The 26905-nt window shown below is 36.6% G+C and overlaps 1 protein-coding gene across 1 annotated transcript; it reads left to right on the plus strand.

Moving 5' to 3' along the window:
• Nucleotides 1-3192: 3192 nt before the first annotated feature.
• SLC6A14 (solute carrier family 6 member 14) lies at nt 3193-26833 on the plus strand. The gene is made up of 14 exons (XM_007463892.1): nt 3193-3368; nt 4330-4495; nt 7875-8006; nt 9490-9651; nt 10453-10591; nt 12051-12183; nt 14018-14158; nt 19253-19481; nt 21201-21326; nt 22532-22650; nt 23199-23298; nt 23451-23560; nt 25748-25915; nt 26616-26833. The coding sequence occupies exons 1-14, from the start codon at nt 3321-3323 to the stop codon at nt 26760-26762; spliced, it is 1920 nt and encodes a 639-aa protein (XP_007463954.1). The 5' UTR covers nt 3193-3320; the 3' UTR covers nt 26763-26833.
• Nucleotides 26834-26905: the final 72 nt, after the last annotated feature.

Here is a 26905-nt window from a genome sequence, read left to right on the forward strand (position 1 = left end):
GGTAAAGAGTGTGGCATATAACTACTGGATCAGTTTTCATTTTAATGTTTCTTTTCCTGGACCAAGTCATAGTTAGGAGCTGATTTTTAGTTGCTAATGACTTACTACTAAATAAATCTTTAAAATTCTGTCAATGATTTTTTTTTTTTAGGCTAAGCAGATTCATGGCTGAGTTATGTGTGTCCTGGAGGAGACGGCCCATAGTTTAAAGTCCAGCATTGCACAACTTGATGCTTGAAGGTCATTCATCATAATTTTGAGGTGTTTTTGCACAACAAAAATGAGTGTGCTATGTGTGATTCCCAAGTTTACAATCACTTTTCTATAGCTTACTAGACCATGGTTTAGGCCTGGATTTAAAGGCACGTGAATGGTCACGCTTTCTCTCTCCAACTTTATTTCTAACCCCAACAAACAGATTTCATGTTCTCCCATACTATGCTCATTCCTACCCTGTGACTGAGTTTATGTAGTTTCCTCTCTCTCATGCCTGTAACGGAGCAGGACCCTACAGGGCCTTCCTGGGACAGGTCTTTCCCCCATATCCTCTGCCTTAGCTCCTCTCTGAAGTACCTAGATAACAGTATTTAATGCACATTTCCTGAGTTGTTTTACAGATATGAAAACCCCCCACCAAATGGAAGATGTCAACTATTTGATGACCATGAGCACACGGGCCCAGGCCTGAGGACTGATAATGTTAATCCTTGTGACACAGTCCTGTTACCTCGCCAACAGCCAATCAGAGAATTGTGCATCAGCTGATCACATACCCCGTGACACCCCCTCCCTCACCTGGCTTTTAAAAATGCTTTGCTGAAAGTCGGGGGAGCTCGGGGGCTTTTTAAGGGCATGAATCACCCGTCTCCTTGCATGGCCTTGCAATAAACCTTTCTCTACTCCAAACTCCGATGTTTCGGTTTGTTTGGCCTCACTGTGCTTCGGGCACACGAACTTGTGCTAACATTCCCACTCAATTTCCACACTTCTTTCAAGTGCCAAATAAATAAAAGAATTCACAAACACAGTTTGTTCATCAGTTAATAAGTCAGACCCCCAAAGAAGAGAAAATGAGCTCCTGGTATTTTATTATCTTTTGGGGATGGATTCTAGACCAGTTGTCTTTTCTCTTCTTTGACCACAAAGTTATTAAATGGCCTTTTCTGAGTCAAATTTTCTAATAAACATTTCCTGAGTGCCTGCTCTGTGTCTGTTAGGTTTTGTGCTAGGTGTTGGAAATACAGGAATGATTAAGACAGTTTCCCTGCCCTCAGAGAATTTGCAGTCTAGAGGACTGTAAGCAAATAATTTCACACAATGTAAAATGAGTATTGAGTAGCATAGGAATCCAGAGGAGAGGCATCTAAACCCAGTTTGTAGTAATAGAGGCACAACCATTGTGGAAAGATCTGGAGGAGGTAACACCTAAGCAGTCTTAAAGGATGAGTAGTAGTTAGCCAAAGGAGGGAGGCAGGAATTTCCAGAAGAAGAAACAGCATGAACAAAGGCACAGAGGTGAGTAACAACATGTATGTGCATGCGCAGGAAAGGACACACAAGCTCAAGAGTTTGAGGCAGAGAGTGGCAAGAGATGATACTGAAAAGGTAGGAAGAAGCCATGTCATGGAAAGCCACGCATGGCAATGGGAATAATATACCCGAAGCAAGCAAGTAAACAAACAATACATTCTCTAAAATACCTTCTATCTTAAATTTTACACCTCTAAACTTTCAAAGTTGTTAGAAGCTTCTCTACTGTATAACAGGCAGGGGAAATTGCTGGTTGTTTCCTCTGCTTACCACCTACCCCTGGGATAGATAGATTCCTAGTCTCTATTCCCACCGTTACCATCTGTTTCCAGTGCCCCATGCAAACAGAACTTTGATATGGGACTTTGATAGTTTGGTAAATGCTATTAGATTTGCCTTTTAGCTCCTTCTTTCATAAAGAGGTTTATAAGTCTTCCTTCCTCTCTTCTCTTCTATGTCCAAGACAGGCTAATGTAATTCCTTCGTTTTAGCCTTTAGGTCACACCAGTAGCATATAACGCTAATCGGTCCATGCACGTGCACATGCGCACGCGCACACAGGCACACACACAGACACACACACACACACACACACACACACACCAGCCTGTGCTGTGTTCGGGACAAAATTAGATGAAACTTGCTGATACTTTCTCCTTACTACCTTCCCACTTCACTCGTGGACTTTCCTCCGCCTTACCTGCTCAGATTCCCCAGGGCATATTTGTATTGCAAAGGGAAGAACAAAGGACCTGCAACATAGGATACAGGATTTGGCTGTAGGCTGATTCCTCCTTGTGCAGTGATTTGTACTGTGCTTCATAGAACTGACGTCATCTTTTATCTGTCTGATCGAGTTTAAATCCTTTGAGTCTTCTGGTGAAAAGCTGCTACATTGGTAAATAGCATTATAATAATACTTTCCTCCCTGGCCAAGCTGGGATGCTTCCTCATAGTTTACTTTCTAGGCCTCGCCTTTCTTGCAAAGTGAAGTCTTTGGTGAGGGTTAAAATTTCCTGTAAACCTGCTCAATAATTTGTTTTGTTTGGCCTCTTTGAAATCAATCCCTGTAAAAGACAACGTTGTCCTGAAGGCTGAGAAAGGTGCTTGAGACATGGACTCAAAGTTGCTCTTTTCAGGCAGAGCCAGCTGAGTAATCTTATCTCAACTGGCTACTTTTCAAGGTGCCCAGTTCAGGAGCTTTCCCTCTGGGAGCAGTGTTTGCCCCAGGGGATCAAGTGCTTTCTAGTGAGGGGCAAAACTTTGGGAAATCCCGGAGCCCAGGACAGTACAGTCTGTTCAGGAGAATCTTGGGGAACGGAATGGACCCCACAGACCATGCCCTCCCCACCTCCAGCCCCGGTGGAGATCAGCACTTGGCCTCAGGACAGAGACCAGACTAAGAGAGGAGGTTATGAGGAAGCAGGGAACCCCAGAAAGGAGGTAAGATTGCGAAGGCACCTGCGCGGCTCTGAGTCAAAGGCTGTCAGTCATCTCGGCTCTGACTGCTCTGTTCTCTCACAGCCCAGCCCTTTCCCGGGGCCCGGGGCAGGAGATTGCTACATGCCAGCTTGCCAGGGGAAAAACCGGAGCCTCACTTTAGTCCCTTCCAGTAATTGACACGACAAGGTGCTCAGGCGGGGGAGGAGAGAGCTTACCTCCATAAATGGCCCCACCCCTGGGCATGGTGGCTCACTCTGGCAGGTAGCGACGGGGGAGTGTGCACCTGCCACCAGTCAAGCTCCGCCAGACTGCGAGACCGGCAGAGCAGCCCAGGGAGCCAGTGAACCATGGACAAGTTGAAGTGCCCGAGCTTCTTCAAGTGCAGAGGGAAGGAGGTAGGAATCTGGGAGCTATGGGAGGTGTGGAGGGCTTGGGAAGGGAAAACTTAAGGGGAGGCAAGTCTCAGATTTTGCTTTCTGCAGCTGTTCCCTGTTTTCCACATTTCTGTTCAACTGCCTTCATGTGTGCCCAAGATGTCCCCATAGAGTAGAGGAAACAGAACAGTTCTTACTCTGGTGGCTAGATGTCCTAGGGTCACCTCATCCTCTGCCTTGGGTGTGCCCACCACCTTGTGTTTTCTGTTCCTCTCCAGACTGCGTCCATATGCGGGAAGGAAATGAGAAAATGTACTGTCCTTATCTGACCTGAGGAACTCTCCCCTGTCCTCTGAAGTGGAGCGAGCATTGCTCCACCTGGTGGGACAGAAGAATTTGTCTCTGAATATTATTTTGTGGCTTTCAGAAAAGCACTGATTTTACTCTCCAGAATATGGAGAGAAGTTAAACTTCCCTGACGACTCCAAACATCAAAACTACCAGCCAGTATGAAAAAGAGTCCATGAATTTTTTTTTTAGTAGAAACTATATTTCATCCTTTTTCTCAAATATCTCCTCTGATTTCAAGAGCATTGATTTTACCTAATTCATCTTTAAGACTTTTGTATTTGAAATTTTATTTTCCCACCTTCATTTGCCCTTCATGCTGGGTGCCACATGTACCCTTTCCACCAAAATTTGGATGATCTAACCCCAAGACGTAGTAAAAATATCCACCTACAGAGCTTTTTTCATTTCATGGGATGAACGTTGTAAAGTAAAAGCAGCCATCCTCAGAAATCTCCCCAGCCTTGGAAAGTGTCCTCCTTGGCTATGGTTTTCAGGGTTCATTCTCTCAATCTCTCTCTGTCTCTCTGTCTCCTCTGTCTCACTGTCACTCTGTGGTTTTGTGAAATTATGCGTCTGTGGAATTTTTAATAGTAAAAAAAAAACCAAGCTGTTGATATTTTCCCTTTTCTAGAAAGTGACGGCTTCATCTGAGAATTTCCATGTTGGTGAAAATGATGAGAATCAGGACCGTGGCAACTGGTCCAAAAAATCGGATTACCTTTTATCTATGGTTGGATATGCAGTGGGATTGGGGAATGTGTGGAGATTCCCATATTTGACCTACAACAATGGCGGAGGTATTCCCCCCCCCCCAATTTATTTCCTTTTCAGTTTTAAGTGCGGTGTTTTATGGCCTCTGAGGATATTATAACAACTGAGGAAAGGTATATGATAATATGGGTTAGTGGGAGGATGGGAAATGAGCATACTGCGTTTTATTATTAGACTATGAGTTTCTAGCTCACGTTGGAAAGCTGGCTTCACAAGATGTTCAGATATAAACTTGATAAAAGTTGTATATTTAGCACTTCTGAGCTTCTGATCTGAAATCCCATGTCATCTTCAACTATGACTTCGTCTTCTTAATTTACACCTTCCTATGATAATCTGTTCACACTCAAGTTGTGTTTTGCCTAATTTATAGCTGAACCTAAGCAAAAGGCAGGGGATTCTCATTCTCATAAGAAGCTCAAATAAATTGTTTGCTTAAATAAAATAAGGCATTACATTTTGGAAATTTAAGTGTGGAAGGAGTTGATTAAAAAGTAATTAAACGTTTTGTACTTTAAGCTGCAATATTCAGTTACATGTATTTCAAATTGGATTGATCATGTAGAAGGTCCTTTGAAAATGCGATAGAATGTAGATCAAGGCTAGGTGTTTAATTTCTGCAAAATAATGCAGTTTATACCTCATAGATCACTAAGGAAGACTCCATTAGAACAGGAGAAAAAAATAAGTCTGAAGTGACACACAAAAGGAAACAAAATGAATTGCACAATTTTCTAGTAATGTTGAAACCACTTTTCACTTACCATATTTTATTTACTTGTAATTACAGGTTCTGTTAGAAGTGTAGAGGTGACATCCCCTTATATTTCATAATTGGTTACCAGTGAAACGATGTCACTATAAGTATTCTTCTTGGTACAATAGGATTTTGTGTGGTGATATTTCAATCTTATATTCCTTATTAATTGGTTATACTAAACATTCGTACTGGCCTTCAGAGAGTTAAGAAAGGGCCTCTGTTTATCAAACACTTTAAGTGTTGGTGACATAAATTACCCTATCTAAGGCATACATTGTTTAATCATGGGTTTGGTATAAACTTGAGCTGGAAGATGAATGACTCAGCAATCACAATCTTTTTGTTGTCTATGTCCTAAGGTCCGTGTAGTGGAGAGAAGCATTCAGGCTCCTTTCCAACTTCTTATGCTCAAGTTCAGAACAGGAAATTCCCTGTGAGTTGACATCATACATAGGCCCAGTACTTACTATAAATTTCCAGGAACTATATTAAACTAGATTTAATAGAGAATTCTTAAACTTAGCTGAAATAAAATGGCATTATTTATTGCATGCTATTACCTCTTTCACCACTTCCTCTAAAAATTAATATATCATATTGGCTCTCAGTTTTTAAAGATCACATTATTTGGGTAATGGATGATCTAGTCTCTCTCAATTGCTTCTTTCTCTTTTACCCAAGGGTAAAAGAGGAACATGAAATTCAAATTTGTCAAATGTTAATAGATTAGATTTTAAATTATGGTCAGGCTTGAAAGACTTGTTAAAATCTGGAGTCATTTTTATCTGTAGGAGCTTTTTAACAGTTTATGAAAGAGAAGTATCAGACTACCTTAGGGTCTAGGTCAGCAGGACTAACAATTGGTGACCACTATATTGGACTGACAATTTACCAGTTATGGTTGTTATTAATAATGAAATAATATAATGGGTGAAAAGCCTTATACAGCATTGAGGAAAATCCTTTTTCGTGTGTGTCTAAAAACCTGTTTACACCGGGCTAGCAAAGCGTTGCTTATTGTTGTGTTTAAACAGGGATATTTTGTATTACTTTTTTTTATCATTGGTAGGAATTAAACTTCTATTAGCCATAGTAATGATGGTATGTACATTGCAACATCTATAAAAACATATTTGTCCCTATGTTCTGGTGACTAGTGACTTGTATGTAACAAGTACTTTATTGTCTCCTAATTTTTTAAAATTAATTAATTAATTTTTGGCTGTGTTGGGTCTTCGTTGCTGTGCTCAGGCTTTCTCTAGTTGCGGCGAGCAGGGGCTACTCTCCGTCGTGGTGAGTGGGCTTCTCATTGCGGTGGCTTCTCTTTGTTGTGGAGCACGGGCTCTAGGCATGCAGGCTTCAGTAGTTGTGGCATGCGGGCTCAGTAGTTGTGGCACACAGGCTCAGTAGTTGTGACTTGTGGGGTCTAGAGCGCAGGCTCAGTAGTTGTGGTGCACGGGCTTAGTTGCTCCGTGGCATGTAGTATCTTCCTGGACCAGGGCTCGACCTTGTGTCCCCTGCATTGGCAGGAGGATTCTTAACCACTGCACCACCAGGGAAGCCCGATTGTCTCCCATTTTTAGTAGAATATATTTTTAGGGTTAGAAAAAATGTAATTCCCAGGTATGATGTTATAGTACCATAATGGGAAAAATATATGAGGAAAAAAATGTAACATGGCTATATGAAATGTACACAATCCAAAGCCTATTTTTATTCACTTATCTCCACATTTTTTTTTATTACACTTTGTTAAGACTTCTAGAATACTTGAACAATAAGCTTAACATTCTGTCCCTGCCTCTACCAAAAATCTGGTCATAGTTCTAATGAATAGTATTATGCCCTAAAAGTGGGCAGAAAAAACGTAAAATAATAAAAGGTTTAAAACAAAAACCAAAAATGGGCCTGAATAATGTAAATGTAGGAGAATTAGTCCTTATGAAATTGAAAGTTAATTCTGAATGCATCTCAATTGTTCAGATTCTTCTACCAAAAATAATATTTCTTATTAACGTTGAGTGAAGACACTTATGACTATTTGGAGAATACTGAACTTAGCCGTAGTAACTTCCACTTTGAACCACAATTAACATTTGAACCCTAAGTCTTAAAAACTGTTTATTTTTTAAGGAGAAAGGAGGGAACTTAACTTTGAAAATATACTATGTGCCTGCCCATTTCGCCAAGTGTTTTCACATGGGCTCTGTGATTTAACCCTTACCACAAACTGATGAGTTGGCATTGTTCTTCCCATTTATGAGGAACCCAAGGTTAAGAGGTTAGGTAAACTGCCCCAGGTCACATAACTGGTATATGATGGAGCCAGGATATAAAGCTAGGGCTACCTGGCTCCAAAGCCTGTGATCATTCAACTTCTCTGGATTGCTTTTTACGGGCTATTGTTTTTAATAATCACAACAACCTCATTAGGTAATACTAGCATCCCCATTTCATGGATGAGGAAAATCCAAGATTTAGAGAATCAACTATTTTCTCACAGACGGTAGTAAATTTGGAGCCTAAACCCAGTACTCTCTGACTCCACTATATCAGAATGCTTTCAAAATGTTGTGCTAGTTGTCAAAGTGCCATCAAGATTTGGGCATATAATAGTGCTTTGGTTCTTTTTTTGTGTTTTCTAGGTGCCTTCTTGATACCTTATGCGATTATGCTAGCACTGGCTGGTTTACCTTTGTTCTTCCTAGAGTGCTCACTGGGACAATTTGCTAGCTTAGGTCCAGTTTCAGTTTGGAGGATTCTACCATTGTTTCAAGGTTGGTATTAAAATGTTTTCCTTATTGTGCTTATTGGTCTATTCCTGCATATAGCTGTCCTCATATTAAAGGCAAAAGGGCATACGTTGCTTTTCTGACTATTTGACACTGTCGAATTTAGAAATCAAATGTTACTTTATATTTCTCTTTATCTTGGGCTGCAGGTATGGTAGGGGTTAAGAAGGATATGAGAGAGTTGTAAAGGTGTCATTATTTTCCTGTTTTCACCTTTTGAATTCTCTTGGCAAACAGTCTTGTGCGTTAACTTTATGGCTCTGGCTTTTTTTCTGCTTCATATGCGGTCTTTGTCTTCTTGCTTTTGCATATCTTTTACAATGCCTCATTCAGAAAAGTTGAAGGGCAGGTCACTATTTGTTCTTGAATGTTCCTAATGGAATAGAACACTAGGAAAGTTTTTTTAAAAATGCTTTGATTGTTGTTAAACATCCAATAGCCTTTCTGTTTGAAGATTAGATATCATTTTGGTAAGTGCTAGCTGCTGAAAACTACTCGTAAAGGCTTCAGTGTAACATCAAAAATATATTTATAGCGAGGTGAATAGAATATGGTGCTGGAATATTAAGGAAGCTACCTCAAAAGCTAGTCTTAACATAGGAGTTACATTCAGTATGCTTGCTGTATTTTGAAACCACTGAGCTAAAGAAATTTCAGAAGTTTAAATTTGGGTTGTTACTGAGTTACTGAATTTTCTTTACATGCACTTGTAGAAATGCTGTACGCTCTCCTTTCAGGACATTCATTCAGAGGATTTATCTTCTACTTGTCAAAATGTTGGTTTATATATGTCCATGCCACTCTCTCACTTGGTCCCAGTTTACGTAAAATAGCTAGCTAGTGGGAAGCAGCCACATAGCACAGGGAGATCAGCTCCGTGCTTTGTGACCACCTAGAGGGGTGGGATAGGGAGGGTGGGAGGGAGACGCAAGAGGGAGGAGATATGGGGATATATGTGTATGTATAGCTGATTCACTTTGTTATAAAGCAGAAACTAATACACTACTGTAAACCAATTATAATAAAGATATTTTAAAAAAATGTTGGTTTATAGATGAAGAGGGAAGTATTGGTCAGCGACTCGATAGGATATGAGCTTTGAATAGTTTTTTTTTTTTTTTAATAGTATCCACTCTGACCAGAATTTACAGACTTAATAAGAAAGAATAATGAACATGGTTTTCCCTTATGTGAATATGATGGCTTAATACAGGTCTTTGATCTTAGAACCTTTTTCTGATCAACTAAAAAACTGTCTCAGAAAGTCAATCATCAAAATAATTTTGAGAAGAAAGCTACTCAGACAGTAGTACTGTCTCCCCCAATCAAAGAAAAAAAAAGAGATAGAAAACATTGTTTGAAACAGTTTTCTCATTTTAAAATAGATTTTGTGGAAATTGAGATGCAGCTTTATGAATTAGGAAAACAAATTTCACTTGTTTTTTATTTTAATCGTTCTCTTTTCCAGGTGTGGGGATTACAATGGTCCTGATATCCATTTTTGTGACAATCTATTATAATGTCATAATTGCCTATAGTCTTTACTACATGTTTGCTTCTTTTCAACGTGAACTACCGTGGAAAAATTGTTCTTATTGGGCAGATAAAACCTGTAGCAGATCGCCTATCGGTAAAATTCATTTATTTACTTAAAAAATATTATTAACTCTGCATCATTCTTTTATATTTTCTAAGAAGATTAAAGGGTTAAATCATTTTCTAACCAACTTAGGTTCAATTTTAAGTGAGACATAGGTTATTGATAAAAGCAGAATAAAGCATGTATAACCTGAAAATTGATTAATGCAATATGTTAATTTCTGAGGGCACCCAGTAAGGCTAAACCACTACTTGGAGTACTTCCTGCAGGCCTAAGTTGTGGGCAGCAAGAAAAGGAAGAAAATGGGAAAGTGGTAAGAGAGAAGAGCACTATTTATGATAGTAGTAGTGTTTCAGTTGATGGTTGAGTGTTGCTAATCTTTGGGACAATGTAGCATCAGTATTGTAGACTATTACCACTGGGATTGCCTGCGTATATTGGAGGATAAAGTGATAAAGATTTAACACTTCTTAGGAATTTAAAGGTGTCATTTATCTATATAGGTTAAATAAGTCCACATATGAAAAGTTCCTTAGAGCACTAAATCCCAACTGAAATGATTGTTACTCTATAGCTGTTATTACTATAAATAGAACCACAATTTAAAAAGCAGATATTTTCATACTCTCCCCCAGCTTAGTAGTAGAGAGGATTTAAGATGCTGAATGTGCATGGCTTAATTCCATTTGTAAGATTTCTACTCCACCTTCACCAAGTAAAAACTTAGACAGTACTTTAAATATTTCATCATTAAAACTTTTTTTTTACAGGTAAGTACTCTTCTAAAACTAAGTATGTGTCTGTGTATGTATTCTTTTTTCTAATTTTTAGTGACACATTGTAATGTGAGTATAAAGCTAGGTGAAATCTTCCAAGTGAATAAAAGCTGGTTAGACGCCAACAATTTTACCTGCATCAATGGAAGTGAAGTTTATCAGCCAGGGCAGCTTCCCAGTGAACAATATTGGAAGTGAGTACAGTAAATTATCTGCATCTTAAACGGATGTTATTAAAAATTTTTATAACAATAAAATATTGATCCACTCTTTTCTTAACTCATATAAGTAGAAGAAAAAGGGAGGGGGTGGAGTCAGGGCAAATTATACGTCGTTTGACTCAAATGTTTACCTAGCCTGTGTGAGTAGTAGTAGCCTGCAAAATTAGCTCATAGTTAACAGATTGTCATTTATAAGTTAGTTATTAAATGGGCACAATGTTGTCAGTGATAATTTATACAGTGCTTATTAGCTATAAGCTAGGGCATTGCTTTGAAGGAAAAATATGCAACTTTTAGACTATAATGAGCAAGTTCTAATGATAAACAGTTGGGTGATGAGTAACATTGGGGGCAAAATTGCTATTTAAGGCTGAGATTCTTCATTATCCATTTTGCTTATAATTGTCATTATATGGTAAAAATAGATGTTTGGGGTTATATTTGCTTTTATTAATTTTAAATGATCTCTCTTTAATCTCCTTACTGTATACCTACCCTTTACCCTTACATAGCTTCTTTGACTATTGCTGTAATGAGCACTTCCTCAGCTCCATGCTGTTGCTCTTTTTTTTTTTTTTTAAGATGTTGGGGGTAGGAGTTTATTAACTTATTTATTTATTTTTGCTGTGTTGGGTCTTCGTTTCTGTGCCAGGGCTTTCTCTAGTTGTGGCAAGGGGGGGGCCACTCTTCATCGCGGTGCGGGGGCTCACACTATCGCAGCCTCTCTTGTTGCAGAGCACGGGCTCCAGATGCGCGGGCTCAGTAGTTATGGCTCACAGGCCTAGTTGCTCCATGGCATGTGGGATCTTCCCAGACCAGGGCTCGAACCCGTGTCCCCTGCATTGGCAGGCAGATTCTCAACCACTGCGCCACCAGGGAAGCCCCATGTTGTTGCTTGAAATGTTCCAAATATCAAGCTAAGAATTAAAATCCTAGATCCATATATGTCCCTAGTGGAAATCATGGAATTATACCTTTGAAAAAGGTGTAAATAATGGGACCACTTAGGTCTGATAACTACAAGTATGATGAATAAGAAAATATTTAATACAATTTAAATGTTTTCTCCATCATTTGAACTTGAGAAAAAAATACCGTAATAAGTAAAATGAAATAATCTGATGTAAGGTTAATTTCTTTCCATACAGGAGCTTTGAAATATTAGGGGAAAATCATAGCTAAAGGAATGAGTGGATCTTTTATTCTGGGGTTTGGAACTTTGGATTGGCTGTGGTTGACCAGAAAGTTCAGAGCCTAATTTTTCACTGAACTATTTTTGTCCCTCCATACAATTGTATCAATAAAAGAGTCACACAACATTGATGTATTAATAAAATACTCATGAAGCTTCTCCCTGGATGAAAGATATTTAAAAATTCAATGTATTAAGACAAGTGATTGTGTGTTCATCAAGGGGCTTATGTGTTTTCAGTAAAGTGGCACTCCGACGGTCAAGTGGATTGGATGAGACTGGAGTCATTGTGTGGTATTTAGCACTTTGTCTTCTTCTGGCCTGGCTCATAGTTGGAACAGCACTATTTAAAGGAATAAAGTCTTCTGGGAAGGTAATTTAGAAAACACATTAGACAGTGATGTAGCTGTTTTCCAATTTCATTGTAGTTCAATGCCAGGTATTACCAAATGCATGTTTTTTCTATGATGGGAACATTCAAATGTGTGAAAAGCTGTCTAAGTAGGCAGCCTCGCTCTAAGAAAATACATAAGAACACTGCTATTATTTAAAATAAAAGAAAGCAAGCAAAAATTAGTACTACATGTGTGCAATTTCTCTAAACTTGGGCCCTTCTAGCTGATACATCATTCTGAGGCCTGGGAGTATTTCTGTCCTACTATAATAAAGAAGCATCTTGAATGGAATCATATATTGCAATGTTTGGTTTGGAAAGTTTAGATCCTTGTTATATATGTTATATAGGGCAACAGTGTCAGGATTCCCCTTGTTAGAGAGAGAAGGATAAAAACTATACCAGTGTTCTCTTAAAGCTTTACCAAAATTGACTCAGAACCTTGTCTCAGCAGAGTCCTCTTCTGAAAAACATTTCCCACTTCATTGTTTTATTTTTTAAACTTTCAGAGAGCATTGTGGCAATTTCTGAGAACAGTATGAAATTTTCTCTGTGAGCAGTTATACAGTACTCAGAAAAGTAAATGTGTATGTGTGTGTAACTACTAGACTGAAATTTCCTTAAAGACAGAGGACAGGAATAACTGTGAATACTATCTTTGTGTTCTGGTACAATATCTAGCACAGTCAATTAATGTTACATTGTAATGAGACATGCCAGTTAGATCACAAAAATACAGTGAACATCACAAAGTCAGTGGAAACTTTCCAAAATAATGTTGCAATTGCACATTTTTGAAACCTTTGGTTCCTTTTTGATGTTAATTTTTTTGGGGGGGTAGGAGTTTATTAATTAATTAATTTATTTTTGCCGTGTTGGGTCTTCGTTTCTGTGCGAGGGCTTTCTCTAGTTGTGGCAAGCAGGGGCCACTCTTCATCACGGTGCGCGGGCCTCTCACTATCACGGCCTCTCTTGTTGTGAAGCACAGGCTCCAGACACGCAGGCTCAGTAGTTGTGGCTCACGGGCCCAGTTGCTCCGTGGCATGTGGGATCCTCCCAGACCAGGGCTCGAACCCGTGTCTCCTGCATTAGCAGGCAGATTCTCAACCACTGCACCACCAGGGAAGCCCGATGTTAATATTGAAAGAATCCATTAAAAGCCATTTACCCACGCAATTAATTATTATTGGTCTCCGGATGACTTGTTTAAATCATCTCCTTGGGCATATTATCAAACATAGGACATCTATGGACCAAAGAAATCATCCACATTAATGAAAAGCCAGCCTCAAAGGCAGTCTGCTCATCTGGAACCATGTATTTATCTAGGACACAAGCAGTTCACACGTATATATGTGTGCTATCAAACTCTCTTAATGGTAGGAGATTTTCCTTCTCCTTGGGGATTGAGTATCATTGCAGGGTTTAAAATCATTTCCCTTCCCACATCAATGCAGTAATTTACCAAGAGGTGCTATTCAGTCCCCTCAGACATTTATTAGGATACATTTAGGAAAGCACTCAATCTAGATTCCAAGTTACCATTGCTAATGTATTGTGTATTTACAACACAAACCTGGTAAATATTGCTTCATACATCAGAGTGTTTTGAAAGGGGATCATTTGAGAGTGGTGAGAACAGAAAGAGAAAGTTATGCCAACATTGGTATTAGTATTATCAGACATTAATAACCTAATGAAATCTTTGATACTTTATTTTAGTAATTTCAACTGGCTAATAACTTTATTTGTATATAATTATACAGCATGATTTAAAGAAATAACATTAACTTTTGGTTGTTCTTCGTGGTAGGTGGTATATTTTACAGCTATTTTCCCCTATGTTGTCTTGCTAATCCTGCTGATCCGAGGGGCAACTCTGGAAGGCGCATCAAAAGGCATTTCATACTATATTGGAGCACAGTCAAATTTTACAAAACTTAAGGAAGCTGAGGTAAGACAATTTGGATTTCAAATTATCTGTGGAGGTAAAACTTAAAAGCCAATATTGAAAACCTTTGATTGCCATTGAGTGTCATAATATAGTAGCTTGCAAAAGAATATGTACTTAAGTTTATTAGTGTTTCTGTCCTCTAGGATGTCTGATATAACTATTTAACATGACACTAATGCTCTCTTATTGGAAGTGAGACAATCATTTTTAGCAATAGGATTTTCAAAGTCATTTTATTCAAACTGACTCTATTTGACCAAAAGGATTTGGGGCTTATTAATCTGAAAAAGAATATTTCATGCATGAATACCCACAAATTGATGACTAGGGCTATGTGACTTGTCAGATAAACTCGTAGTAGATTTAAAGATTATAGCTGATGGTTTAATGGTCTAATATAAATTTTAATTGTCTTCAAAAGTTAATATCAAAAGTTAATATTATGAAGTTAAAACATAAATTTGAAATGGATGAAGCATTCCATAAACAAAACTGTTACTTGTACCAGACACATAAATATGTACCATGAATATGAATTGGTAACCCCTTTTAATATTAGTCCATCTCCAGACAATGGCTGTGTGTATCATAGGTACATAAAATCTTTTACAATTTTGACTGCAGACAGCATTGTCAGTAAGTGTACTCTATATACTATGCTTCTATTGATACAGGCTAATAACACTTTCACTTTTTTAGTAGTCATGTCACATTCGTGGAACACATTAAGCTTCTGGTCAGGTAAAACCCCACGGTATTACATTAAAATCAAGAAACACTATAATATCTACCATATTAGTAGTGTTAACCAAAATGGATATTAGTTTTAGTTTGCTATGGTATTCTTTCTGGAACTTATGCTAATTTCCAGCAATTGTGACTTTCTAAATACTCACAATCTGGATATTTAATTATTTGTTGTAGAACATTTCTGGTAAGCAAGTCAAATTTATCAGTTTTTAGTCATGGAAATCCATCCTTTACCTTTTTGAAAATTGAGAGGTCAATCTCTGGCCTTCAGTTACCTTCTGTGTGTCCAAATAATTTTCACTCAATAATTAACCATAAAACCCTAAATTATTTTAGAACTATGAACTTTTATTGTTCATGTGTTGGAGATTAACATAGTTTGATGTGCCCATAGGCCACTGTTGCTTTCTTCATTTATCTTGGGCTTCATATCTTTTAATCTTGTCTGTTAATCTCTTTCCAACTAGAAGACCATTTTTGGTAATGGATGAGAAGCAAATAAAATGGAAATTGGGACTCATCATCTTCCCTCTGTTAGGTTATTAAACAAGATAAAATATGTTAATGTTCTTTGAAATGGTAAACCATTATATAAATATGAGCACACAAGTATTTTAATTATTGCTGTTATATAATACTATATTGTAGATGCAACATTTTCCCTAAGAAATGGACCCTCCATTTTCTTTAAACCTCATAACTTGGAGCACAGTTGAAAAGCCCCTTTGATATGCCTTTAAGTGGCTTTTACAAGCCTCAGATTACCTGGGCTTTATAGCTCCACGAAACTATCCTGAAAATTTTATATGACTATTTTATACTGGTCTGTGTTTCGGTGTCTCTATTGTCTTTAAAACATCAGAGCTAAGCCTAAAGCTCCTTATGAAACATACAGTTTAATCATCCTACCTCCTCTCCCCAACACAAACACTACCCTCATGCCTTCTTTGGGTTTGCTGGCAATGAGAATTTTTTCTTAGATGTTTTTTACTCCTCTCCAATCCATATTCTAAACATGCAATCATAAGTATATATTTTTTCCTTTTCTTTAAGTATTTGAACTCTACTGATATCTCTAGGAGAGTAGAGAACCATAGAAATTTATAGCTAGAGGGGTCTCCAGTGACTATTTTACTAACTCTGTCATTTTACAGTGATGAAGTTGAGACCCAGGAAGAGTCACATTTAATTAAATTTACATAGTCTGCTTTTGCATGCTGAATTAAGGTTTCCTAATCACTCAACTAATAATCTTGTATATAGCTATGAGATGGGTAGATATAGAGATTATAACTATGTTTGGAACTATATTTCACTTCTCTTTGCAGCCTAGGTACATCATGGTATGCAGTAGCATTCTTACACAACCCAGACCTGCCACACGACCTCCAGCCTCCTTCCCCCCACTCACATATGCATACATAATGTATCAAGTCAAAGCAGCTGAGAGACCAACATAAGCATGTTGTTCATTTCTTAATATGTACAACTGCCTAAGAAATAAGAGAGCATTTTTTTCTCACATGATTTTGTTATATATAAGGGAAATAACCATGATCTAGCTATCTATCCATCTATTTATCCATCCATTTTACTTCCTACTGGCTTCCTGCCAGTATATATATTATATATATATTTCACTTATATATAACAAAATCATGTGAGAAATAAGATGTAATAATAATCTAACATCAAGCTGTATTCTGAAGACCTAGTATTTATTTCACTCCTAACAACTTTATTTCAATTGAAATTGGAAATAGATTACATATCTTTCAAGGAGCAAATTATTGTTTTTAACTTCCACAAAAGAAACCGAGTATCAATTTATGCTTCTTTTCCATAAAAACAATAATAGCTATCACTGAGTATCCTACTAATTGCTTTACATATGTTATCTCATTTAATTCTCACATCCTTCCTAGGACACATAATTATCACTACTATTATTATCATCATCATCTCCATTTTATAGATGATGAAACAGGCTTGAAGATGTTAAATAAATCAAATGCAGTGAAAGTAAGACGTACTGGATTTAGGCTTCATTCTTTTTGACTCCAGAGCAAGAACTGTTAGTCACCATGTTATACGGCCTGCCTTCCACTAACCAGTCCTGTTTTCAGAAGGACTAAAACCACACTTTTGCCTACATATATGCCAGCCCTATTATGTGAAGTCTTCACAATTAGATTTTTCTTTGGGGTAATGTTATATCTACAGAACTTTACTATTAAAATGGATTTACTTAGGTTAGTTTCTAAGATTTATTATTGTCCTTTAGCAGAGACATAGGAGGGGTAAATCGTGAAAGGGGGAATGATAAAGGGGTCAAATTAGATGGAAAGATGAGGCCAGCCACGTGGGGCTCTAATCAAAACATGGAATGAGGGTACTGGATGATTGAGGGGATGCCTAAATGTATCATCATTCTTCAAAAACTGTCTAGTACCACCCTTGTTAAGAATTAATGTTTTTATTGTCCCCAAGTTGATATGTGGAGTAAATAGAATTCCAATGAAATTCCCAGCACAGTTTCCATGGAACTTGAAAATTTATTCTAAAATTTATGCAAAGGAGAAAAGGCAAAAAAGCAAGGTGTTTCTGAAGAAGTGAGGAAGACTTGTCCTACCAGATATGAAACAATATTATAATGCTATAGGTATAAAAATAATGTGGTGTTAGCCTAGGTATAGACATACAGACCTGTGGCACAGAATAGTAATCTCGGAAACAGATTCATGAACATATGGAACTTGATATGTGGCAGAGGTGGGGATGCAGGTCAGTGGGAAAGGGATTGACTATCCAATTGATAATATCAATTATCTTCAGATAATTGATATTCCATTTAGAAAACAATGTGTTGGGATTTCTAATTTAATATGCATAATATCAATTTCAGGTGAACTTAAAACTTAAGGATATAAGAAAAACTTTAAGTCTTTTAGAAGAAAATATAGGATAGTAGCTTTATGACCTTGGGCTAAGGATTCTTTTTTTGTCAGAGAAATCAAGAACAATACATAAAAGCAAAGATGAATACCTTCAGCTACATTAAAACAAAATCTTTGGTTCATCAAGGGACACAATGTTAAGAGGTGAAAAATATAAGCCACAAATTGGGAGAAAAAAACTAACATATATAACAGATAAAGGATTAGAATCCGAACTACATAAAGAATTCCTCGAGATCAAGTAAGGCGAATAAGCCAAACAAAAAATTGGCAAAAAATATGAACAGGAATTTCACAGGAGAAGACTATAGAATATATACACATAAAAACATGCTAAACCTTATAAAGTACTTAGGGTTATCAAAACTCATTTCACAGCCACTAGTTTGGACAGTATTAAAAATTGTGACCAGTGTTGGCAAGGATGTAGGAGAATGGGAACTCACTCTCATACCAGCTGGTGGGAGTGCAAAGTGATACAACTACTTTGGAGCATAATTTGGCAATATTTAGTGGGGCAATACAGCAGTGGAAAAAAATGTTCAGAACTACATACATTTAATTGAACCATATGAATTTGCCTATATTCTTTCATTTTTGACTTACAAAATTGAAATTTTATATGGTTCAAATTGATAATGGGTAAATCTCATACACTACTGAATGGAAAAAGCAGGTTGTATAAGTTTACATGCTTTAAGAAAACTTTTCTATAAACTCAGAAACATGTAAAGCTAAATGCCATATTGTTTAGGTTAGTAAAAAATATAAAGAACATTGAAGAAATGATAAACACAGAAGTCAGGATAGCAGTTACCACTGAGGTTGGAAGAGTGATATGATCAAGAAGGGGCACAGGGAGGCTTTAATAGACTAGTAACAGGACTTCCCTGGTGGCACAGTGGTTGAGAATCTGCCTGCTAATGCAGGGGACACGGGTTCGAGCCCTGTTCTGGGAGGATCCCACACGCCTCGGAGCGACTAGGCCCGTGAGCCACAACTACTGAGCCTGCGCGTCTGGAGCCTGTGCTCTGCAACGAGAGGCTGCGATAGTGAGAGGCCCGCCCGTCGTGATGAAGAGGGGCCCCCGTTTGCCACAACTACAGAAAGCCCTCACACAGAAACGAAGACCCAACACAGCAAAAAAAAAAAAAATTAATTAATTAATAAACTCCTACCCCCAGCATCTTCAAAAATAAAAACATTAAGTCCGTGGAATTTATTAAAAAAAAAAATAGACTAGTAACATTTTATTTCTTAAGCTGAGTAGTGGGTACTTGGGTATTTATTTTGTTCTTCTATGAATATTTATTCATTTGTATATATGAAATATTTTATATAAATGAAAAATTAAGAGTGTGTTTTTAAATATTATTTTCTCTTGTAGGTTTGGAGAGATGCTGCCACACAGATATTTTATTCCTTGTCAGTGGCTTGGGGTGGTTTAGTTGCTCTGTCATCTTACAATAAGTTCAATAACAACTGCTTCTCAGATGCCATTGTAATTTGTTTGACAAATTGCCTCACTAGTGTGTTTGCTGGATTTGCTATTTTTTCTATATTGGGACACATGGCTCATATATCTGGAAAGGAAGTCTCTCAAGTTGTAAAATCAGGTATGTAATGCTATATATTATTAACTTTGATTAACTCAATATAGCTCATTTAAGAAACACTGATATATTTTATAGCAATTAAAGCACTCAAGATTTAGGGTATTGTGTTTTCTTTCTCATTTCATCTTATATAACTTGGTTGTTTTAATGATTTAATAATTCTTAGATGATCTGAGAAACAACAGTACATTACAGAACACTTGTTTAAGAATATTTTTTCCAAATTTTGTTTAATCCTTAATAGGAACTACTTACTGCACGATTGCAAGTATCAGGCATCATGCTATGTACTTTACAGGCATTATCTTCATTTGTGTGTATGTGTATCTATATACACATACATATATATATACATGTGTGTGTTAATATGTATATATGAATATATGAGAGACTATATATAAAAATTAATCCATGTAAAATTACACTGTTAGGTCTGAATTTTTTAAATGCACAAATGTCATACAGATAGAAACACAACTGACTTTGAGTATACAGCTGTGTCCAGCTTTAAAGGAATCTGATTAGTGAACTTCCTAACTTTAAAGACATTAACTAGGGATGCTTAATTATCTGGCTAAAGATTCTCAGGAACAGAATTCTAGGGTTCTTTTAAGTAGGACTTTCTTATTAAATTTCTATTTATGGTTAGTATCACTTGATGGAGAGATTGATGAATGAGAATAGAATGTTAGGACTGGAAAGGACTTTGGAGATCATCTAGTATCCAGCTCCTCATTTATAGAGGAGTGGGTTGATGCACAGAAATGTTATGTCTTGCAGAAGATCGAATCATTAGGAAGTTACAGAGCCTAGGCTAGAAGCTAATTCTCCTGACTCCTAGGCCAGTCCTCTGGGAGGTTGGAGAAACTCAAAATACTTAAAACTAAGTATCATATAACATGACTGAATTTTTTTTATAAAGCGTCTCTAAAGGTGACATACATCAAATAGAATGAATTGGGCGATTGGGATTGACATGTATACACTGATGTGTATAAAATTGATGACTAATAAGAACCTGCTGTATAAAAAGAAAAAATGTGCCTTCTTGATAAAATGTTTAAAATAAGTAAAAAATAAAAACAAAAAAAAAAATAGAAAATAAGATTCAATTTATAGTTTCATTACATACAATTTTGCAGGTATCCATATAATAATTAAAAGGGCACTAAAATTACACCTATTACCTTGTAATAACCTGTAATGGAGTATAATCTGCAAAAAATACTGAATCACTATGCTGTATATCTGAAACTAACATAATATTGTAAATCAACTATACTTCAATAAAAAAATAAAATGGCACTACACGACTGTGAAATGTACAGTGAAAAAAATAAATTAAATGGCACTACATATAGTGATTTTGGGTAGACATTCGGAAAGAGTTAAAGACTAAAAAGTTAATTCCATAAAGACTAAAAAGTTAATTCCATGAACATATCTTTTGCGGGCCCCTCACTGCTGTGGCCTCTCCCGTTGCGGAGCACAGGCTCCGGACGCGCAGGCTCAGCGGCCATGGCTCACGAGCCCAGCTGCTCCGCGGCATGTGGGATCTTCGCGGACCGGGGCACGAACCCGTGTCCCCTGCATCGGCAGGCGGACTCTCAACCACTGCGCCACCAGGGAAGCCCTGTAGTATCTTATTTTGAAAATGTTCAAATATGTGAATTTTCTTGGCAACTAATTTTAAATTAAAATGCCATTCATTTTTCTTAGGTTTTGATTTGGCATTCATTGCTTATCCAGAAGCCCTAGCTCTACTCCCAGGTGGGCCATTTTGGTCAATATTATTTTTCTTCATGCTTTTGACTTTGGGTCTCGACTCTCAGTTTGCTTCCATTGGTAAGTAATACTCCCAATGTTAACATATCCCTCTTATATTTTACTCATGTTTCCTCTACTTAAAAATATCCTTTTCTTACCCTTGTTGCCCCCCTCTAGCTTTTACTCTCAAAATCATCTTACTGAAAGTTCTTTTTAACTTAAGTTTTAAATATGGAAAAATACAAAGTACTCATGTATTGGACACCCAAAAGGAGCAGAGATTAATATTTTATATTTGCTTCAGATATTTTTTAGAAAACTAAACTGTTATAGATAAATTTGAAGTCCCCTGTGTTTCTCTGTCTAATACAATTCATATTTCTTCCTTCTTAGAAGCAACCGTCACCATGGATTATGTATGTTATTCAGACTATGTCTGTATACATTTTATATGTATCCATAAATAACATATAAATTTTTAAAATTTCACATAAATGTGAAGTTTCATAGCATACATATCATTCTGACGGTTGTTCTTCATATGTATTATGAATCCATGTTGATACATAGACATATAGCGCTAATTAATTCACAATCTTTGCCATAATGATGGGCATTTGGATTATTTCCAATTTTTAAAAATTACACACACTGCTGCAGTGACTATTCTTGCACATGGTTCTGTGTGCACATAGGGAGTTTCCCTAGGGTACCCACCTAAAAATTCTGAATTTCATCATATCGTGCTCTTACATAAACCATTTTAATAGTTTACAGGATAAGGTCCAGCTTCCTCTAGTTGACTTTCAAAGGCCTCCAAAAATCTCGAATATGTTTCTTAATCCTTTTACTCATATATCCTTCTACTTTTAGCCAGTACCCTGTTTCACGAGCACATTTATTTCTTAAACCTAGACGGCCTTTCTGTCTCCATGTTATTTATTCAAATATTCACCTTATTTAAAAGTTCTACTAGAATTCTTCCTTCCCTATAATCCTCTTTCACACTACTTCAGCCCTCGGGAACCTGTTACCTTATAATTGCTACCAATGAAAAACCTTATAAAACAGACTAAAAACAACAAATAGGGCTCCATTTGATTTTTATCAGAACCGATGGGTGGTCACTGCCAAGAGAAAGGACCCCGTAGATTTTTAAAAGTAAGAAGTAGGGCCCAGCATATATTCTCAACACATATTTATAAATTTGATTAGTAGAAGTTGATTTCTGTGATTAAAATGATTGGCAAATGAGTTGACATGTCATTTTTTCCCTTCTGAAGAAACGATTACAACAACGATTCAAGATTTATTTCCCAAAGTGATGAAGAAAATGAGGGTTCCCATAACTTGGGGTTGCTGCTTTATTTTGTTTCTCCTTGGCCTCGTCTGTATGACTCAGGTATACTACAGTATTTTTTCATAGACAAAATATTAGTTGGAATGTACTTTATGATCTAAATGAGGAAGCCAAGGTTTAAGAGGATGTTTAGTGACAAGTCCAAGTCTGACTTGCATCAAGATTTTCTGAGTTTTAGCCCAGATTTTTTCCCCATTATAACACAATTTCAATAGTAAGTATATTTTGCAGAGGGGGAAAAAGCCCAATAATGGACAATTTCCCCAATTACAATAAAGTTATATACTTTAAACATAGGCTGTATTTCTTGGCAGCTACTACAGAGCACACACTGCATATCATTTTGATAATCAACTATTCTAAATGCTTATTTTTTAACAGTGACTCAGTATAGAATAAAAGGTACATCCTGTTTGAGATATTTAAAGCCACGTTTGTGTTTACATTTGAAAACATTCCTTTTTGCATTTTGGCAGAGGTGAAACCAAGGAGCATATGTTAAAATCAAATTAGTAGATTCAATTTGAGTACCTCATCAATCATAGAAATAATTAAAAATATACTTAAAAGTAACTGATTTTTTTTGGTAGGCTGGAATTTACTGGGTTCATCTGATTGACCACTTCTGTGCTGGATGGGGCATTTTGATTGCAGCTATACTGGAACTAATGGGAATCATCTGGATTTATGGTAAATAGTGACTATAGAATTATCTACACATTTTACTAAAATGACTTAGTTTGATTCCTGGAAAATGTTTAGACATGGAAAGATAACTTGGAGCCACAATGATTAATAAATGAAAGTACAAATAAGGGCTGAATGCACTCTGTTGTTTTTAGGAGGCAACAGATTCATTGAAGATATAGAAATGATGATTGGAACAAAAAGGTGGATATTCTGGCTATGGTGGAAAGCTTGCTGGTTTGTCATTACGCCTATGCTTTTGACGGTAAGTATTAACACGCCATGAATTTGGTATCAATAATATATATGTTTAAACACTTCTAAGGTAAACTTGAATTATTCACACTGAATACAGTAAGGCAAATTAATGTTATAAAGTAATGATTTTCAACTTTTACTTCATGACTGGCGCCTCCAAGTTGCCTAAATTACAATGCCTTCCTTTGTAGTATTATTTTTGAGGCCATAGGCTTAAACAGTTACCATTTGAGAAAATAACCAGGCTCCTATAGACTTAAAGGTCCTAGATCCTTAAAAATTATCAATAGGATAAATTTTTAAAAACCAGTCATTTACTCATTCCCTAAAAAATATGCTGAGCCATCTACAATGTTCTTAACCTCTCTGCTTAAGACCCAGTCTCTGCCTTCAAGGAATTCAATCTAAGTATACTAATTGCTAAGAAACAACACTCAGTTGTTAATGCATTTTTCTTTCTTTCTTTTTTTTTTTTTTTTTCGGTATGCGGGCCTCTCACTGCTGTGGCCCCGCCCGTTGCGGAGCACAGGCTCCGGACGCGCAGGCTCAGCGGCCATGGCTCACGGGCCCAGCCGCTCCGCGGCATGTGGGATCTTCCCGGACCGGGGCACAAACCCGCGTCCCCTGCATCGGCAGGCGGGCTCTCAACCACTGTGCCACCAGGGAAGCCCAATGCATATTTTTTTATGCGAAGTGTTTAGTATCTGAAATTACTAAAAGAAACTCACGTGTGTCAATAGTTTATGTTAAAAATCGGTGCTATTTAGGAGCTGAGGGAAAGCAAAAGATGTCTTCTTGGAGAAACATGACATATAGACATGATATCTTTAAATAAAAGCTCAGGACAGTAAAAGGCTGAATGCCAAAATAAACACTTAATGGCACAGAGAATTTCTATGGACTAGAAATAATGGTGGGGGTGGGGCAGTGGCAAAGCCTTATAGAGGATGCTTTGGTTCTCACTGCCCCCATGCTTCAAAGGTTTTCCTAGAAAAGACCATTACATAATTTGATCTAGAATTTGTTTTAGAGGGTGTTTTTAACATTATAAGGTCAGGTTCAAGTAGTGAGCAGTTGGGAACTGGGTGTGCTGAAATAAAATATTTTGATGCTCCATATTCTTGCTAAATGATTTTCACAGTGCTACTAAATAGTGTTTTCCTTATTTCACAAGTCTCCACAAGTCTCCATAATAATATAAGCCCTTTACCAACTTAGAAGATCTAACTAGACTTTTTAGCCAGCTAATTTTCACTGATTACTAGGATTGACAACTGGATTTACTTTAAAATACAAAAGTATTAGATATTAAATGATATACATTATCATCTATTTTGTATAAAGTCATATATATTAGATTCCACTATCCCTCAGCCATTCTCTTGTAGTTATGTAAAATTATGGTAATTGTGAAATAAATTACTTAATGAAATGAAAGAAATTAATCTATTTAATTCTAAATTAAACTTGAATATCTATAAAATTCAAGACAGGTAAATTTAGAGGAACTACTAGATTTTGTCTGCTTTACAGATTTCTAAATAATTAGTTCTAATGCTGCAACATTCTAGTAGGTTTTTTTTAAAATACTTTTTAAAAAACTTGGCCTTAGTTTTCATCTTGAAGAATCACTGTTTTGCCCAAACATATATTGAGCTTGTTTTTTTCTCAATAAGAAAGTGAAGGGTGCTTTGGTAATTATGTACCAATGTGTGAATGCGTGTGTGTTTTGGGTGTGGAGTAAGGGGTGCTCTGTGTAGTGGAAAATAATAGAAACAACTGCTAAGCAAGGTGCAAAGCATGTTTACTAAAGTGTACTTTACATTCTCATTGAATTGATTGATATGCTGGCTAGCTTATAGAACAGAATAAAACCATGCTATTATAAGTGAAATAAATGTTGTATTTCAGTATTTTATTGAAATACATGTTGTACAAGTATTTGTATCTTTTATAAGTATATGGAAGTGCTAATTTTGGAAGAATCTATTCAAAGCCAAATACAAGTTATTTAGATTCGTTCATTTAGTATTTTGTCTTCTGGCTAGTTACCTGATTATCTTAGTTGACTTGAATGTATTTTCATTTTAATTGCTTTTGGTAAGTTATTTCTAAGGAATGGAATCAAATTGCTAATACTTAGTGCAATAAAGTTTAATCTTTACCATTTTCTTTTCATATTTTACTTTCACAGGCAATCTTGATCTGGTCATTGGTACAATTTCATAGACCTGATTATGCCAAAATTCCATACCCTGACTGGGGAGTTGCCCTAGGCTGGTGTATGATTATTTTCTGCATTATTTGGATTCCAATTATGGCTATTATAAAAATAATTCAAGCTGAAGGAACCATCCTTCAAGTAAGCATGATAATATTATTAAAAGTTATGGTATCTATACCCGTACTGAGCTCTACTGAGATGACACAAAGCAAATGATCTTTTTCCTTTATATCTATAATTTTCACCTTTAAAACTTCATCTGGTTATAATACATACTGTAATAGCATATGTTAAAACTGGAAAATCTCTGGTAAATTGCTTGAACCCAGTCTAGACCCTGAGTTATCCCTCTTCCATGGAGGCCTAGGGGAGTTGATTATGACATCTCAATAGGACAATGACAAGGTAGGCTCAGCAGGCAGACTGGGTTCAAGATCTAGGTGAGTGCTTTGTGGATCTAGATCAATGGTTTGACCCTTTCTTTGGTTCTTGAAACTTCCCAGGCATACCTGGTTTAGATCCTCACTTAACCCTCACCCTAAGGCCAGGGTAGAAATGTCTGAGAATTCAGTGAAAGTATATGAAGTGATATTGTTGCTTGAATGGGTTCACGAAACACTTTCTTTTGAAATCATTTACATACTCAATTATTTTTGGCTTTGTAGTTAATACAATTCTATTAACAATTGGTTACATTTGAGTATCACTTTTCTTTTGGTAGACAGTATATTAAGAAGTTAGATGATCATTTTTTACTTTTCTATGATTCTTATTTCATTTTGGTTAGCAAGGAGACTTAACACTCTAAAATTTTCATTTTTTTTTCTTTGCTTTTCAGCGCATTGTAAGCTGCTGCAGACCAGCTTCTAACTGGGGGCCATACCTGGAAAGACATCGTGGGGAAAGATATAAAAATATGGTAGATCCTAAAAAAGAGACTGACCATGAAATACCTACTGTTAGTGGCAGTAGAAAACCAGAATGAGATCTAGTTTTTAAAAATATGTGGTTGTATAATGTGATTATTTTAGAATAGAGGAAATTTTTATTTATTTGAATGTTGAGTAGAAAAATGTATATACTAGGTTCATAATAGTATGATGAGCTTTTTTTCCCATTGAAGCAGGA

The sequence above is a fragment of the Lipotes vexillifer genome, unplaced genomic scaffold (assembly GCF_000442215.2).
Source record: "Lipotes vexillifer unplaced genomic scaffold, Lipotes_vexillifer_v1.1 scaffold167, whole genome shotgun sequence".
In the NCBI taxonomy this organism is placed as follows: domain Eukaryota; kingdom Metazoa; phylum Chordata; class Mammalia; order Artiodactyla; family Lipotidae; genus Lipotes; species Lipotes vexillifer.

Bases quoted from the DNA above. Each gene is read 5' to 3' on its own strand.
- SLC6A14 (XM_007463892.1), top strand. From the start codon at position 3,321: ATGGACAAGTTGAAGTGCCCGAGCTTCTTCAAGTGCAGAGGGAAGGAG. The intron at 9,652-10,452 runs GTAAAATTCATT...TCTAATTTTTAG, and splicing joins CTGTAGCAGATCGCCTATCG to TGACACATTGTAATGTGAGT. The intron at 21,327-22,531 runs GTAAGTAATACT...TCCCTTCTGAAG, and splicing joins CTCTCAGTTTGCTTCCATTG to AAACGATTACAACAACGATT.